The sequence below is a fragment of the Nomascus leucogenys genome, chromosome 4 (assembly GCF_006542625.1).
Source record: "Nomascus leucogenys isolate Asia chromosome 4, Asia_NLE_v1, whole genome shotgun sequence".
Taxonomy (NCBI): domain Eukaryota; kingdom Metazoa; phylum Chordata; class Mammalia; order Primates; family Hylobatidae; genus Nomascus; species Nomascus leucogenys.
The window spans coordinates 106,726,566-106,741,451 of NC_044384.1; the positions used below are offsets into that span (position 1 = coordinate 106,726,566).

At 44.6% G+C, this 14,886-nt stretch overlaps 1 protein-coding gene across 2 annotated transcripts in view; it reads right to left on the reverse strand.

Annotated features, from left to right (window-relative positions):
* The window catches only part of KIF15 (kinesin family member 15), an 89,441-nt gene that overhangs the window by 13,820 nt on the left and 60,735 nt on the right, over positions 1-14,886 (reverse strand). For both annotated transcript variants that reach the window (XM_030811982.1, XM_030811983.1), the window contains 5 exons: positions 14,232-14,301; positions 13,478-13,564; positions 12,086-12,190; positions 11,135-11,257; positions 978-1,124 (listed from right to left, as the gene is read on the reverse strand). In XM_030811982.1, coding sequence (XP_030667842.1) covers positions 978-1,124; positions 11,135-11,257; positions 12,086-12,190; positions 13,478-13,564; positions 14,232-14,301 — 532 coding nt within the window. The remainder of the gene's footprint in view (positions 1-977; positions 1,125-11,134; positions 11,258-12,085; positions 12,191-13,477; positions 13,565-14,231; positions 14,302-14,886) is intronic.

The following is a 14,886-nucleotide window of genomic DNA, read 5'->3' on the forward strand; positions in this document are numbered from 1 at the left end:
CTCCTTTTCTTTTCTTTCTTTTTTTTTTTTTTGAGATGGAGTCTCTCTCTGTCGCCCAGGCTGGAGTGCAGTGGCGCGATCTCGGCTCACTGCAAGCTCCGCCTCCTGGGTTCACACCATTCTCCTGCCTCAGCCTCCCCGAGTAGCTGGGACTACAGGCGCCGGCCACCACGCCCGGCTAATTTTTTTGGTACTTTTAGTAGAGACGGGGTTTCACCGTGTTAGCCAGGATGGTCTTGATCTCCTGACCTCGTGATCCACCCGCCTCGGCCTCCCAAAGTGCTGGGATTACAGGTGTGAGCCACCGCGCCCGGCCCCATCTCCTTTTCTCTCACAAATTTATTTATACTTTTAAAAATGTTCCAAGTTTCACAAGTAACAAAACGGTCATCCGACAAAAATACAAAATATAAAATGACAACAACCACCACCAAAAATATGATAAAAGTCAGGCATAACCTCACTGGAGTGGTTAGAACTGGTTGCCATGTGTCAAGGACCTAAGGTGGGTGGGAGGCAGCTGAGCAAGTCTCAGTCCAGGTGAGGACATTCCATTAGCCTCCCCTTATGTACATGGAGAAGTTGGCCAGTGCAGGAATGTCATGACAACCTCAACTGTGGATTCCTCCTGTCCCCCATTTTTTTTTTTTGAGACAGGGTCTCACTCTGTCACCCAGGCTGGAGTGCAGTGGTGCAATCTTGGCTCACTGCAACCTCCACCTCCCAGGTTCAAGCAATTCTTGTGCCTCAGCCTCCCAAGTAGCTGGGATTACAGGTGAGCGCCACCACACCCAGCTGACTTTTCTATTTTTAGTAGAGACAGAGTTTCAGTTCACCATGTTGGCCAGACTGCTCTCGAACTCCTTCCTTCAAGGGGGCCGCCCACCTTGGCCTCCCAAAATGCTGGGATTACAGGAATGAGCCACTGCACTTGGCCTCCTGTCTCTCATCTTGAGTGACACCTGTGTGTATCTCACCTTGTGCTGAAGTTCCTGAATCAGGGCTTCCTTCTTGGCCAGTTCTTCCTGGGCAGACTGCAGCAGCCCCGAGTGTTTTTTTGAGGCCTCTGTGAGCATGTTCAGCTGCTCAGTGGCATGAGCCAGGTCCTCACAGAGCATATCCCTCTGTTAGGAGACAATCACCACAGTTTCTTAATTGTGGTATTCCAATAAGGATTCCCAAATCATTACTATGTACAACTTTTAACAGACTAAGGAAGTTTTATGTAAAAACCTATTTCTTTTGCTTGTGTGCTAATCCATTCTAAGACAAAGTAAGCAGTTAATATTTAGATGAACAGGTCTAGAGATTAACATTATTACTGTAAACGTATACAGGTATCCCAATTGAGGTTTAACTGTACTCTAGGTTTGAGGTTTAATTGCATTCTCCCCTCACCCCCAGGATCTCAAAGCCAATCTCTCTCTCCTGGGGAGGACTCAAAGGTCTCTTGGTTACTTGTTGTCTCACCAATTGACTCTAGTCCTTTATATACTGGAAAGTAAACAGCTGTAAAGACGAGCCTCCATCAGCCAGCTGGGGAGGAGCTGGGCAGTTTGCGGCAGATTGTGATTCATTGTCATAGACCATCAAAGTTTCAGGAAGTAGGTTTGTGGAAAGTGGCACAGAAAATTAGAAGTCCTATAGGTTGCATACATAATTTCTATGTACACAGTATATGTAATTCCTCCCAAATTAGAGCAGATACTGCTTATCCTTCTCCTTTCCAAATGTACATGTATGTATGTAGGTATGTGTGTGCGTATATATATATATATACACACACACACACATATGTGTGTACATATACATGTACATATACATGGATATACACACTCAGATATATATACACACATAAAAACACACACTTTTAGAAAACTTGACACATCACAAACATTTTTGCATGTACTCACTCTTTTCACTGTGTGGACTCCATTTCACCTTATGGATGTACCACAATTTAATCCATCACTAAATATTTTGGTTGATTTGAATTTTTCACTATTCTATGCACTTCATTCTTATAGCTAGATTATTTCTCTAGGCTGAATTTTTAAAAGTGCAAACTCAAAGGATATGTAAAAAATATAAGGCTACATATTACCAGACTACCTCCCCAAAGGCTGAACATAAACTCCTCCAGAAATTTGAGTAATCATCCTTGTCTGCACATCTTCCTTGGGTCTTAAGCTTTACCAGTTATAAGATTAGAAAATAGCTCTTATTTTAATTTGTGAAACTGGCCCAACTGTCCCCTAGAACTGATGTTTATGGTTTCTTTTGAATAAACATAGAAATTGGCCCTCCCAGTCTTAAAACTTAAGAAAGTTACATTTGTCTTATCTGAGTTCCTTTCTCAGGGAACCAACCATCAAGCATCCCAGACAAGATCAAGGAACTGAAACTTACCAGATCATGGCAACTGGACAAATGAGATGCCAGGCCCCTCACCTGTCATGGCTACCTAACTGACAACCTGTTTCCTGTTAAGCAACTCCTTTTCCTTACCCCTCCCTAATTCCTGCTTTTCTACACATGGTTACCTTTCTTGCTATATAAACTCCCAATTTTAGTCAGTCAGGGAGAAGGATTTGAGACTGATCTCCTATCTTGGCTATGGCACTCATTTAAAGTCTTCTTCACTGGCAATACTCCTTGACTCAGTGATTGGCTTTCTGTGTGGTAAGCAACCAGACCTAGGCTGAACTCATGATGTTTCAGGAACATTTGCATGTCTCTGATTCCAAAGAAGTCTTGTGCCACTATATTCCTTCTTTGGGGAGCTACCTATGTCCATTTTCCACCAGCCATGTTTCTATCCTTCTCCTGACGGATAAATTAAGGTGGTAAAATACTTTGTCATCAGTTGCAAATATTTTCCCCATCTGTTGTTAGAATTTTTGTTTTTAATATTGTATAATCTTCCCTTATGAGTTCTAATCTTTATATCAAGATATTTTCAAAGAGTCACATAATCTCAAGATTTTTTTATGTATTTGTATTTTTTCTTCTCCTTAAAAAAAAAATTATTTATATATTTATTTTTTTGGACATAGTCTTGCTCTGTCACCCAGATGGGGTGCAGTGGTGTGATCTCATCCAACTGTAACCTCCACCTCTCAGGTTCAAGCAATTATCATGCCTCAGCCTCCTGAGTAGTTGGGATTACAGGTGTATACCATCACACCTGGCTGATTTTTCTAATTTTTGTATTTTTAGTAGAGACGGGGTTTTGTCATGTTGGGCAGGCTGGTCTTGAGCTCCTGGCCTCAAGTGATCCACCTGCCTTGGCCTCCCAAAGTTCTGGGATTACAGGTGTGAGTCACCGTGCCCATCCCTCCTTTTGTTTTTTTAGAGATGGGGGCTCTTGCAACATTACCCAGGCTGGACTTGAACTACTGGACTCAAGCAATCGTCCCACGTCAGCCTCCTGAGTAGCTGGGGACTACAGGTGTGCGTTACCATGCCTGGCTTGTATTTTTATTTTCTAGTACTTCTATGATGTCATCATTTGCACAGAACTCTAATCCATGTAAAAATTGTTTTGGCTTTGATATCTTTTCAAATTGGTCAGACAATTTTTCCCAACACATATATTGACTAAACCCACTCTTTCTTCACTGTTGAGAAATACTTCCTTTACCATTACACTAAATTCCTTCATATGCACTGCTGTCTATTTGTGGATGTTCAAAGTTGTTGCAATGATCTCTCTATTATCAGTCCAACACTGGATATGGTTACCATTTAGCTTACAAATCTCTCTGCATTATTGTTTTTCTAAGTTTTGTTGGTAAATCTTGTGTATTTTTTTCAAAGGAACCTTAAAATCATCAGTTTTTTATATTGGGATTTGAGGCCAGGCATGGTGGCTCACACCTGTAATCCTAGCAATTTGGGAGGCTGAGGCAGGGGAGGATCACTTGGGTTTAGGAGTACGAGACCAGTGTGGGCATCATAGTGAAACCTCATCTCTACAAAAAAATACCAAAAATTAGCCAGGCGTGGTGGTGCACATCTGTAGTCCCAGCTACTTAGGAGGCTGAGGTGGCAGGATCACTTAAGCCCAGGAGTTCAAGGCTGCAGTGAGCCATGATCGCATTACTACACTCCAGCCTGGGTGACAAAACAAGACCCTGTCTCAAAAAATAAATAAATAAATAAATTGGGATTTGAAGTGGAATTCCATAAATTTCTGTTTCTAAAATGACAGGGTCTTCCTGTCCAAGTCTCCCTTTAGATCCTTTTATTGAAGTCTCTTTTCATGTTGCTTGGAAAGTTTTATGTTCTTAACAATTGTCAAATATTCTCCCTAAGATTTTGATACACTATATTATTTCTGTGAAAGAGAACTTTTAAAAGCTCCTGTTATGTTTTTAAACTGTTTATTTAATATTATATATTATTTTAATTATAACATTATATATTATAATAATCTATAATAAAGCTATTCTTTATTATTATTTTTTGAGATGGAGTATTGCTCTGTCGCCCTAGCTGAAGTGCAGTGGCGCAATCTTGGCTCGCTGCAACCTCTGCCTCCCAGGTTCCAGCAATTCTCCTACCTCAGCTTCCCGAGTAGCTGGGACTATAGGCACGTGCCACCACGCCCAGTTAATTTTTTTTTTTTTTTTGTATTTTTAGTAGAGACGGAGTTTCACCATGTTAACCAGGATGGTCTCGATCTCCTGACCTTGTGATCCACCTACCTCGGCCTCCCAAAAAGTGCTGAGATTGCAGGCGTGAGCCATGGTGTCCGGCCCCAGTAAAGCTATTCTTTCTTTAATATTCAATTTCTTTTAATATCCCTTAGAGAAGTTTTATGTCCTTAACAGTTGGTACAAACTCTCTCCTAAGGTTTTAATACTTTTGGTTGTTTTTGTGAATGGAATTTTTTAGTTCCAATATTGTTAAATGGTTATTAATGGCATATAGTAAATATTATTTTTAAGACTAATTTATACCTGATTACTAAACTCAATATTCTAATAAATATTCAGACAGTATTTTGGAGTTTCCATGTAGACACTCATGACCATCTGCAAATAACAGTCACTTTCTCTCAGTTTTTATAATATTTGTATCCCACTTAGTATTTCCATTTTACTGCACTGGCTAAGTACTCATATTGTTGAAAAACATTGATATGTGAACAATTTGAATATACTAAACAATTCACAAACCATAGCCATAAAACTAAATTTTAGTTAATAAAGACTGAAGATAAGTACAAAGGGAATGTGAATTAGCTGTTTATAGGGTCAATTCCACTTGAATCTAAAATGTATGAATCTAAAATACGATATTTAAATCTAAATATAATATTCATAGTCACGTTTTATTTTTAAGAAGAAACAAGAAAGCAAGGAAGGAAGGAAGAGCTTTTAGGTAAACAGGCATGAGTTTTCATTACCCACTCAAATAGCGAGATTTCCTTTTTACTTTGTCAATAGTCAGTATGAAACTGAATTTTTAGCCCATCATCTTATACTTTATAGGGGACCCTAGGTTGTGGCTTCTGTGTACTAACTTTTCAATTGGCTTGCTAAAACTATTTCCAGCTGACACATATTGAGCAGTTACAAGGAGCCAGACACAGTTCTAAGCACTTTCCATGTATTACCTCAGTTCATCTTTACAACACCTTATGCCAGTGGCCCCCAGCCCCCAGGCCACAGACTGGTATCAGTCTGTGGCTTGTTAGGAACTGGGCTGCACAGCAGAAGGAAAGCAAACGCAGCTTCATCTGTATTTACAGCTGTTCCCCATCGCTCACATTATTGCCTGAGCTCCGCCTCCTGTCAAATCAGTGGCAGCATTAGATTCTCACAGAAGCATGAACTCTATTGCAAACTGCATGCCAGGGATCTCGTTTGGGCACTCCTTGTGAGAATCTAATGCCTGATGATCTGTCACTATTTCCCATCACCCCTGGATAGGACCATCTAGTTGCAGGAAAACAAGCTCAGGGCTCCCACTGATTCTACATTATGGTGAGTTGTACAATTATTTTATTATATATTACAATGTAAATATAATAATAAAGTACACAGTAAATGTAATGTGCTTGAATCATCCAGAAACCAGCCCCCCTCACCCTCCTGGTCTAAGGAAAAATTGTCTTCCACTAAACTGGTCCCTGGTGCCAAAAAGGCTGAGGACCACTGCCTTATGCAGTAGGAAGTACTGTTATCTCTACAGATATGGCAAATGAAGTACAGGGAGAAATTTAACTTCACCAAGGTCACACAGCTAGAATTCCAACTCCATAATCTGTGCTCTTAATAACTTGTTACTATTCTACCCTTACTTTCCTTTTATTCTAATTTTTGTTGTCTACTTTAATCTTTTTTTTTTTTTTTTTGAGATGGAGTCTTGATCTGTCGCCCATGCTAGAGTGCAGTGGCATGATCTCAGCTTGCTGCAACCTCTGCCTCCTGGATTCAAACCATTTTCCTGCCTTGGCCTCCTGAATAGCTGGGATTACAGGCATGCACCACCACACCCGGCTAATTTTTGTAGTTTTAGTAGGGATGGGGTTTTGCCATGTTGGCCAGGCTGGTCTGGAACTCCTGACCTCAAATGATCCACCCACCTCGGCCTCCCAAAATGCTGGGATTACAGGTGTGAGCCACCACATCTGGCCTATTTTAATCTTATATCTTATGTGTGTTAGTAGCTTCAAATCCTTTCTGCAATGTAGCAAGATATAAATACAAATTACTGGGAATAGCCATCTTGGATATCTACCCCACGGGTCCTTAAAATTCAAACCTGGTATGTATAAAATGCATCTCATTAACTTTCCATGGGCCTCTATTCTTTCCATCTGAAATGTGCACAGAACCATTCAGTCCTCCAGGCTAGAAAGCTTGGTGCCCACTCCGACTGCTTCTTCCCTTCATGGTACATATCCAGCTGGACACCAACAACTGTCACCTGTAGCTCTGAAACACTTCCCAACTCTATCTCATCCCCTATCCCCACTAGCATTTCTTGGCTCAGACCTCATGACCTTCTGCCTGGGTTCAATGTCTATGCAGTTTTGGTTTCCTAAAAGATACAGCTGATGTTCCTTAACACACTTGACTACACAGGCTCAGTCTGCCTCCACTTCACTGCCAGCACCTTGTGTTGGCCACCCTGACTGCTTGCTGTGCTTGGTACACTCCACACACGTTCACACTGCCAAGCTTCCCTCTCTGGCAAAGTTGTGTACAAATACTCTCTCTTCTGAGGAGGTCTTTAGAATTTCCCCTGGCAGAATTACTCCCCTTCCTCCCTTTTCTGTGCCCCCAGGTTATTACATCATATTACACATATCTCTTAAGCTAGAATGCATGCTTTGATGTAAGTAACTGTTTTTCAATCATCTTTCCATTCCCAAATGACAGGCCGGGTACAGGTTGTATAGTAGGTGGATTCAATATTTGTTGAATTTGTTTCACGGGTAGCATAGGTTAGCCAAAACCCCTTTATTTCTAAAGCAAATACAGAACAGTTTATACAATAGGTTATCATCTGTGTGGGAAAAAAGTAAGGCTAAAAGTATGTAGGATTGCTTAAAATATCTCTTGAAAGTTACACAAGAAACTAATAACATGGGGGCAGCTGAGGAATAGGAAGGGCTGGAAGAAAATCCATATTGGTCCTAGCTTATACACTAATCTTTTTTTTAAATTTTTTTTTGCACACAAAACAATAAACATTTTCTAAAAATACATACAAACAAAAAGATGCGTATCAAACACATTAGGAAGGTTGCACATGGGATGACGGGGAATAGAAATGGGGAGTGAGAATTAAAGAAAATAAATGAGAGAGGGACTTTATATGGATCAATGATAATAACTCAATCCTCTATTTGACAAAGAAGGAGAAGGAAGAGGAAGAAAAAGAAAGTGGGATAAAGGATCAGAAAGGGAAGAAAATAGAAAAAATTAGAGTATGACTCCAGGGTAGACCTGTTTTGCTGTCACTGGGTTGGTTGGTTGGTTTGTCTGTTGTATTTTTCATATGTTTCGCCATGTTGGCCAGGCTGGTCTCGAACTCCTAGCCCGAAGTGATCAACCCGCCTCGGCCTCCCAGAGTGCTGGGACTACAGGCGTAAGCCACCACGTCCAGCCCCCACATTGCTTCTGGCCTCCGTGGTAGACCTCCCAGACAGGGCGGTCGGGCAGAGGCGCTCCCCACATCCCAGATGGGGCAGCCGGGCAGAGACGCTCCTCACTTCTTCCCAGACGGGGCGGCCGGGCAGAGGCACTCCTCACTTCTTCCCAGACGGGGCGGCCGGGCAGAGGCGCTCCTCACTTCTTCCCAGACGGGGCGCCCGGGCAGACGCGCTCCTCACTTCCCAGATGATGGGTGGCCGGGCAGAGGCGCTCCTCACTTCCCAGACAGGGGCGGCAGAGGCGCTCCTCACTTCCCAGACAGGGCGGCCGGGCAGAGGCGCTCCTCACTTCTTCCCAGACAGGGCGCCCGGGCAGAGGCGCTCCTCACTTCTTCCCAGACAGGGCGGCCGGGCAGAGGCGCTCCTCACTTCCCAGACGGGGCGGCCGGGCAGAGGCGCTCCTCACTTCTTCCCAGACGGGGCGGCCGGGCAGAGGCGCTCCTCACTTCTTCCCAGACGGGGCGGCCGGGCAGAGGCGCTCCTCACTTCTTCCCAGACGGGGCGGCCGGGCAGAGGCGCTCCTCACTTCCCAGACGGGCGGCCGGGCAGAGGCGCTCCTCACTTCCCAGACGATGGGTGGCCGGGCAGAGGCGCTCCTCACTTCCCAGACGAGGGTGGCCGGGCAGAGGCGCTCCTCACTTCCCAGACGGGATGGCCGGGCAGAGGCGCTCCTCACTTCCCAGACGATGGGTGGCCGGGCAGAGGCGCTCCTCACTTCCCAGACGATGGGTGGCCGGGCAGAGGCGCTCCTCACTTCCCAGACGATGGGTGGCCGGGCAGAGGCGCTCCTCACTTCCCAGACGATGGGTGGCCGGGCAGAGGCGCTCCTCACTTCCCAGACGGGGTAGCCGGGCAGAGGCGCTCCTCACTTCCCAGACGGGGCAGCCGGGCAGAGGCGCTCCTCACTTCTTCCCAGACGGGGCGGCCGGGCAGAGGCGCTCCTCACTTCCCAGATGGGGCAGCCGGGCAGAGGCGCTCCTCACTTCTTCCCAGACGGGGCGGCCGGGCAAAGGCGCTCCTCACTTCCCAAATGATGGGTGGCCGGGCAGAGGGCCTCACTTCCCAGACGGGGGGCCGGGCAGAGGCGCTCCTCACTTCCCAGACAATGGGTGGCCGGGCAGAGGCGCTCCTCACTTCCCAGATGATGGGTGGCCGGGCAGAGGCGCTCCTCACTTCCCAGACGGGTGGCCGGGCAGAGGCGCTCCTCACTTCCCAGACGGGGCAGCCGGGCAGAGGCGATCCTCACTTCTTCCCAGACGGGGCGGCCGGGCAGAGGCGCTCCTCACTTCCCAGACGGGGCAGCCGGGCAGAGGCGCTCCTCACTTCTTCCCAGACGGGGCGGCCGGGCAGAGGCGCTCCTCACTTCCCAAATGATGGGTGGCCGGGCAGAGGGCCTCACTTCCCAGACGGGGCGGCTGGGCAGAGGCACTCCTCACTTCCCAGACGGGGCAGCCGGGCAGAGGCACTCCTCACTTCTTCCCAGACGGGGCGGCCGGGCAGAGGCGCTCCTCACTTCTTCCCAGATGGGGCAGCCGGGCAGAGGCGCTCCTCACTTCCCAGACGATGGGTGGCCGGGCAGAGGCGCTCCTCACTTCCCAGACGGGGCGGCCGGGCAGAGGCGCTCCTCACTTCCCAGATGATGGGTGGCCGGGCAGAGGTGCTCCTCACTTCCCAGACGATGGGTGGCCGGGCAGAGGCGCTCCTCACTTCCCAGACGGGGCGGCTGGGCAGAGACGCTCCCCACCTCCCAGACTGGGCAGCGGCCGGGCAGGGGCTGCAATCCCAGCACCCTGGGAGGCCAAGGCAGGCGGCTGGGAGGCGGAGGCTGCAGCGAGCCAAGACCACGCCACTGCACTCCAGCCCGGGCAACACCGAGCACCGAGTGAGCGAGACTCCGTCTGCAGTCCCAGCACCTCGGGAAGCCGAGACGGGCAGAGCACTCGGGGTCAGGAGCTGCAGACCAGCCTGGCCAACATGGCGAAACCGCGCCTCCAGCCAAAGGAGAAAAAACAGGCAGCGGTGGTAGCGCGCGCAGGCAATCCCAGGCAGCCCGCAGGGCGGGGCAGGAGAATCACCGGAGCCGGAGGCAGGGAGTCTGCAGCGAGCCGACTAGATTCCAGCCTGAGCCACAGAGGGAAGAAAAGAAAGGAAGAGGGAAGGAGGGAAGGAGGGAAGGAAGGAAGGAGGGAGGGAGGGAGGGAGGGAAGGAAGGAAGGAAGGAAGGAAGGAAGGAAGGAAGGAAGGAAGGAAGGAGGGAAGGAAGGACTTATATACTAATTTTTAAAAAGATAAGTTCACATCATCAACAACAAAAAAACTTCCTTTAGCTGTAGGTTAAAAATTAACCTGTACTGCTTAATTTTTAAAAAGATAAATTTACATCAACAAAAACAAAAATAAAACTTATCTTTGCTAAAATGCAAAAGACAACCCTGAAATCAGCCTGTTTAAACAGCCCTTTTCTGCTGTCTGCTACTACCACTGCATCCAATTAAATGCGGTTTCCACTCTGCTCCCCTTATAGGGGTCAGTTATAGGAAGTTAACGTGGTGTCAGCAAAAATGATGGAAAATAGATCAGCTAGATAAAATATAGTACTTTTGGTGAAATTATTATACATAATTATTTGTATTATTATACACTATACAATAATACATTAGTAGTATACAAATACTATCTCCTCAAAGGAGACAGTATATGTATAAGACTGCCAGAGGAGGAAGTTTGGCAGCGTGAACGTGGGTGGAGTATCTCAGGCACAGCAAGCAGTCAGGGTGGCAGCATGAAGTGCAGGCAGTAAGGTAGAGGTAGAGTGAGCCTGTGTAGTGAAGTGTCTTGAGGAACATCAGCTGTATAAGAATTATTTCTTTAAAAATCCTGTATTTATTAATAACTTCCACACACAAATACAGATATTGACAAGTAATAGGGCAAACAAAGAAGCTGCGATGCATTAATACCTACCTCTATGTCCTCAGAAAGTATTCTCAGCCTAAGGGTTTCTTTCAGATCCAGAATATCCACTTCTTGCTTCTTGATCAACACTCTGCTCTCTTCTCTGTCAACCAAAGCAGAGTTGTATTTGCACTGTAGAAAAGAAAGTCATGCTGTAAGAGCCATTTTATTACCTGTTTCTAGATTAAAATAACAAGAATGAGTCTGGGTTCCAAGGTGATGACAAGATTAACACAAGATAATTCAATAAATACTTGCTGACTGAAGGAATAGAAGAATAAGTGCATGAATGGTGAAGAGAAATGGAAAAGTCCTCTAAGTATCAGTGAAAAAAACATTGGGCTTGTCATCTACTGCCTTCAGAAATAAACATGGAGTGCGGCAAGCTCCCTGTAGAGCAGAGGAGTGAGGAGGAATGACAAAAGCCTTCGCCTTGACCCAGAGGAGAAAAGCATCAACAATGAACTAAGATACATGCTGACAAAATAAGTAGTTAACTTTAGGAAATGATATTATGTCCAACATTGGGGAAACAAACTCACTTTCTAAATTATTAATGTCTCTGAACTTAACTACAATGTCCTACTGTGTTACTTTTTCCTCAAAGCCACTAAAAAACACCACATTTGCCTTAACTGTTACGGCCGGCAACCAGCCTGTTTCTTATCCAGTTTATACCAGCATTCCCAAACAGTGCACAGAGAACATTGTCCCAGATGAGTGAAACCTGAGAAACACTGCAGCCTACATTGTCTCCCAGAGATACATACTACACACTTCCATAATAATGACTCTGCAAGTCCTACAAACACACAAACCTGTTGAGCTTTAGTTAACTAGAATTTCCAAACTTATTTGACCACAGAATCTTTTTTTCTGGTGGAGCATCTGTTAAACTCTTGAAAAGTCTGTGAAATGTCTCATGCTCAAATTTAACATCTTGTTGGTGATCGAACTTACATTTATGTCCTTCAGTTCTTGTTTCAGGGTGTCTATAGTTTCTGTTTTCTCACAGACCGATGTTCTTAGCTCCTGGATCTGGCTCATGAGGTCAGCTACAACTTTCTGATGAGGACAGAAATAATATCTTCATACCCAATGACATTAAGGAGAAGAAAATTTTTAAATGGTAAATCACTTATCTTTCCTAATGGCAATATGTCAATTTTATTTTAGTAAAAGATCGTATGTCACATTAGTATCAATTTATATATATATAATATATATACATATATGTAATACACACACACACACACACACACATATATATATACATATATTTTTGTTTTTTGAGACGGAGTCTCGCTGTGTCGCCCAGGCTGGAGTGCAGTGGCGCGATCTCGGCTCACTGCAAGCTCCGCCTCCCAGGTTCACGCCATTCTCCTGCCTCAGCCTCCCAAGTAGCTGGGACTACAGGCGCCTGCCACCACGCCCAGCTAGTTTTTTGTATTTTTAGTAGAGACGGGGTTTCACTGTGTTAGCCAGGATGGTCTCGATCTTCTGACCTCGTGATCTGCCCGCCACAGCCTCCCAAAGTGCTGGGATTACAGACATGAGCCACTGCGCCTGGCATCAATTTATATTTTAATGGCTTTATAATTTTTTTTTTTTTTTGAGACAGAGTTTTGCTCTTGTTGCCCAGACTGGAGTGCAATGGTGTGATCTTGGCTCACCGCAACCTCCGCCTCCCAGGTTCAAGCAATTCTCCTGCCTCAGCCTCCCGAGTAGCTAGGATTACAGGCATGTGCCACCACACCTGGCTAATTTTGTAATTTCAGTAGAGATGGGGTTTCTCCATGTTGGTCAGGCTCATCTCGAACTCCTGACCTCAGGTGATCCACCTGCCTTGGCCTCCCAAAGTGCTGGAATTACAGGCGTGAGCCACTGTGCCCAGTCTATAATATTTCATTTAATCATTTGTTTTGGTTTTATGAATGTATATGAGCTAGACATAGAAGAATTTTATATCTAATTTTAAACTTGGACATATATACTATTTTTATTATTCTAGTTAAAGTCAACACCAGGGATTTGAAAATTTGTATCATGGGACTTAGAGTCAACAAGAAAGGGTCACACTAATATCAGCATCCTAGTTAAAAGGGTAGGATGCGTTTTAGAAACACTGCCATCCAAAGTGACAGTAGTTTGTACTTGAAGTTACATGGCAAATTAAGTGGAAGACCTCATTCTCTAGCAACCTTGGAGGATGAACAAGGCTTAACTGCATACAGAAATATTCATACTATCTATTGGTCACCCTGGAGGTGCAAGAAGAGGTAGGAGAACAAAATGTTAAACTAGCATTTATAAGAAAATGCACAGAGAGATGTAGCTTCAAACTCTACCAACCTTATCAGAATCTCTAGACTTTTCCAAGAAACTGATCACTTTTTCAGTAGCAAGCAAGCTCTCTTCTAGTTTCTGTACTTTTGCCATCTATAGTGAAAAAGAAATATTTTTAGAAGAATAATTAAATCACAAAGTTAACCACATACACAGATAAACAAGTTGAAAGCAGCTTTTCATATTATAGAGTCTACACTAGGAGTAATACTTGAAAATGATAAATCAGGTTGAAAGACAGTGATTTTGTGCTACCAGGAGACTACCAACAAATTATTATTGTAACCCTCTGGGAGTTAGAAAAACAAGAGTTGAAAAACAATAGGCTCATGCCTGTAATCCCAGCACTTTGGGAGGCCAAGGTGGGTGGATCACTTGAGCTCAGGAGTTCGATCCTGGGCAACATGGTGAAACCCCATCTCTATAAAAAGTACAAAAATTTAGCCAGGCATAGTGGTTCATGCCCATAGTCCCAGCTACTCGAGAGGCTGAGGTGGGAAAATCACCTGAGCTTGGGAAGTCAAGGCTACAGTGAGCCATCACTGTGCCGCTGCACTGCAGCCTGGGTGACAGAGTGAGAAACTGTCTTAAAAAAAGAAGAAAATAATAAAATTAAAAATAATAGAACCAGCCCCAAATTCCATTTCTTTCTTACTAATTTCCAACATCTGGAAGCTGAATCATTATAATAAGCCTTTTAGGTATCAGGAATAAAAGTTATAAACTTCAAATTCTAGAGTTAGAGTAACAGGAAATTTACCTGCTGCTCACACTTGGCCATCTCTTTCTGTTTCTCCTGACGTACAGCCTCAAGAACTTTTAAGATTTCTCTGGAAGAGAATAATTATCTTTTACCCCTGACTTCATTCAATGAAAACAGTAACTGAATCTGTTAGTACAGAAGAGATTAAGTGCAAATGAACTTTGTTAGGCACACCCTTGGTGTCAGGCATTACCTTCCAGTGGGGATCAGAAATTTGAACCCATTTCTTCAACAATTATTCAATGAGAACCCATTTTTGTGCCATGACTGCTTTTCCTCAGAGTGTTTAGTACTCCTAAATATAACATGTATCATATAGTATTTGTTTATTACCTGTCTCCCTGTGCTAGAAGTTAAAATCCATGAGGACAGGGATGTTTTGTTCACTGTTTCACTTCTAAATGTTCTGGCATTCACCAGATCAGTGCCTGGCTTGTTGGATATCAATAAATGTTTGAATAAATGAGTAAATGTCAATTGCTTGTCTCTCAACTGGATGTAAGCTCTACGTTCACCACTGTATACCAGGGCCTAGAAGAAAATCAACCTCATAGGAAGAACTCCGTAAGTACCTACTGAATAAACAAATTCTTCTCATTAGAGTGACTCTCAGCCTAGTGAGTGAGGCCCAAAGATTCACTGAGATTACCAA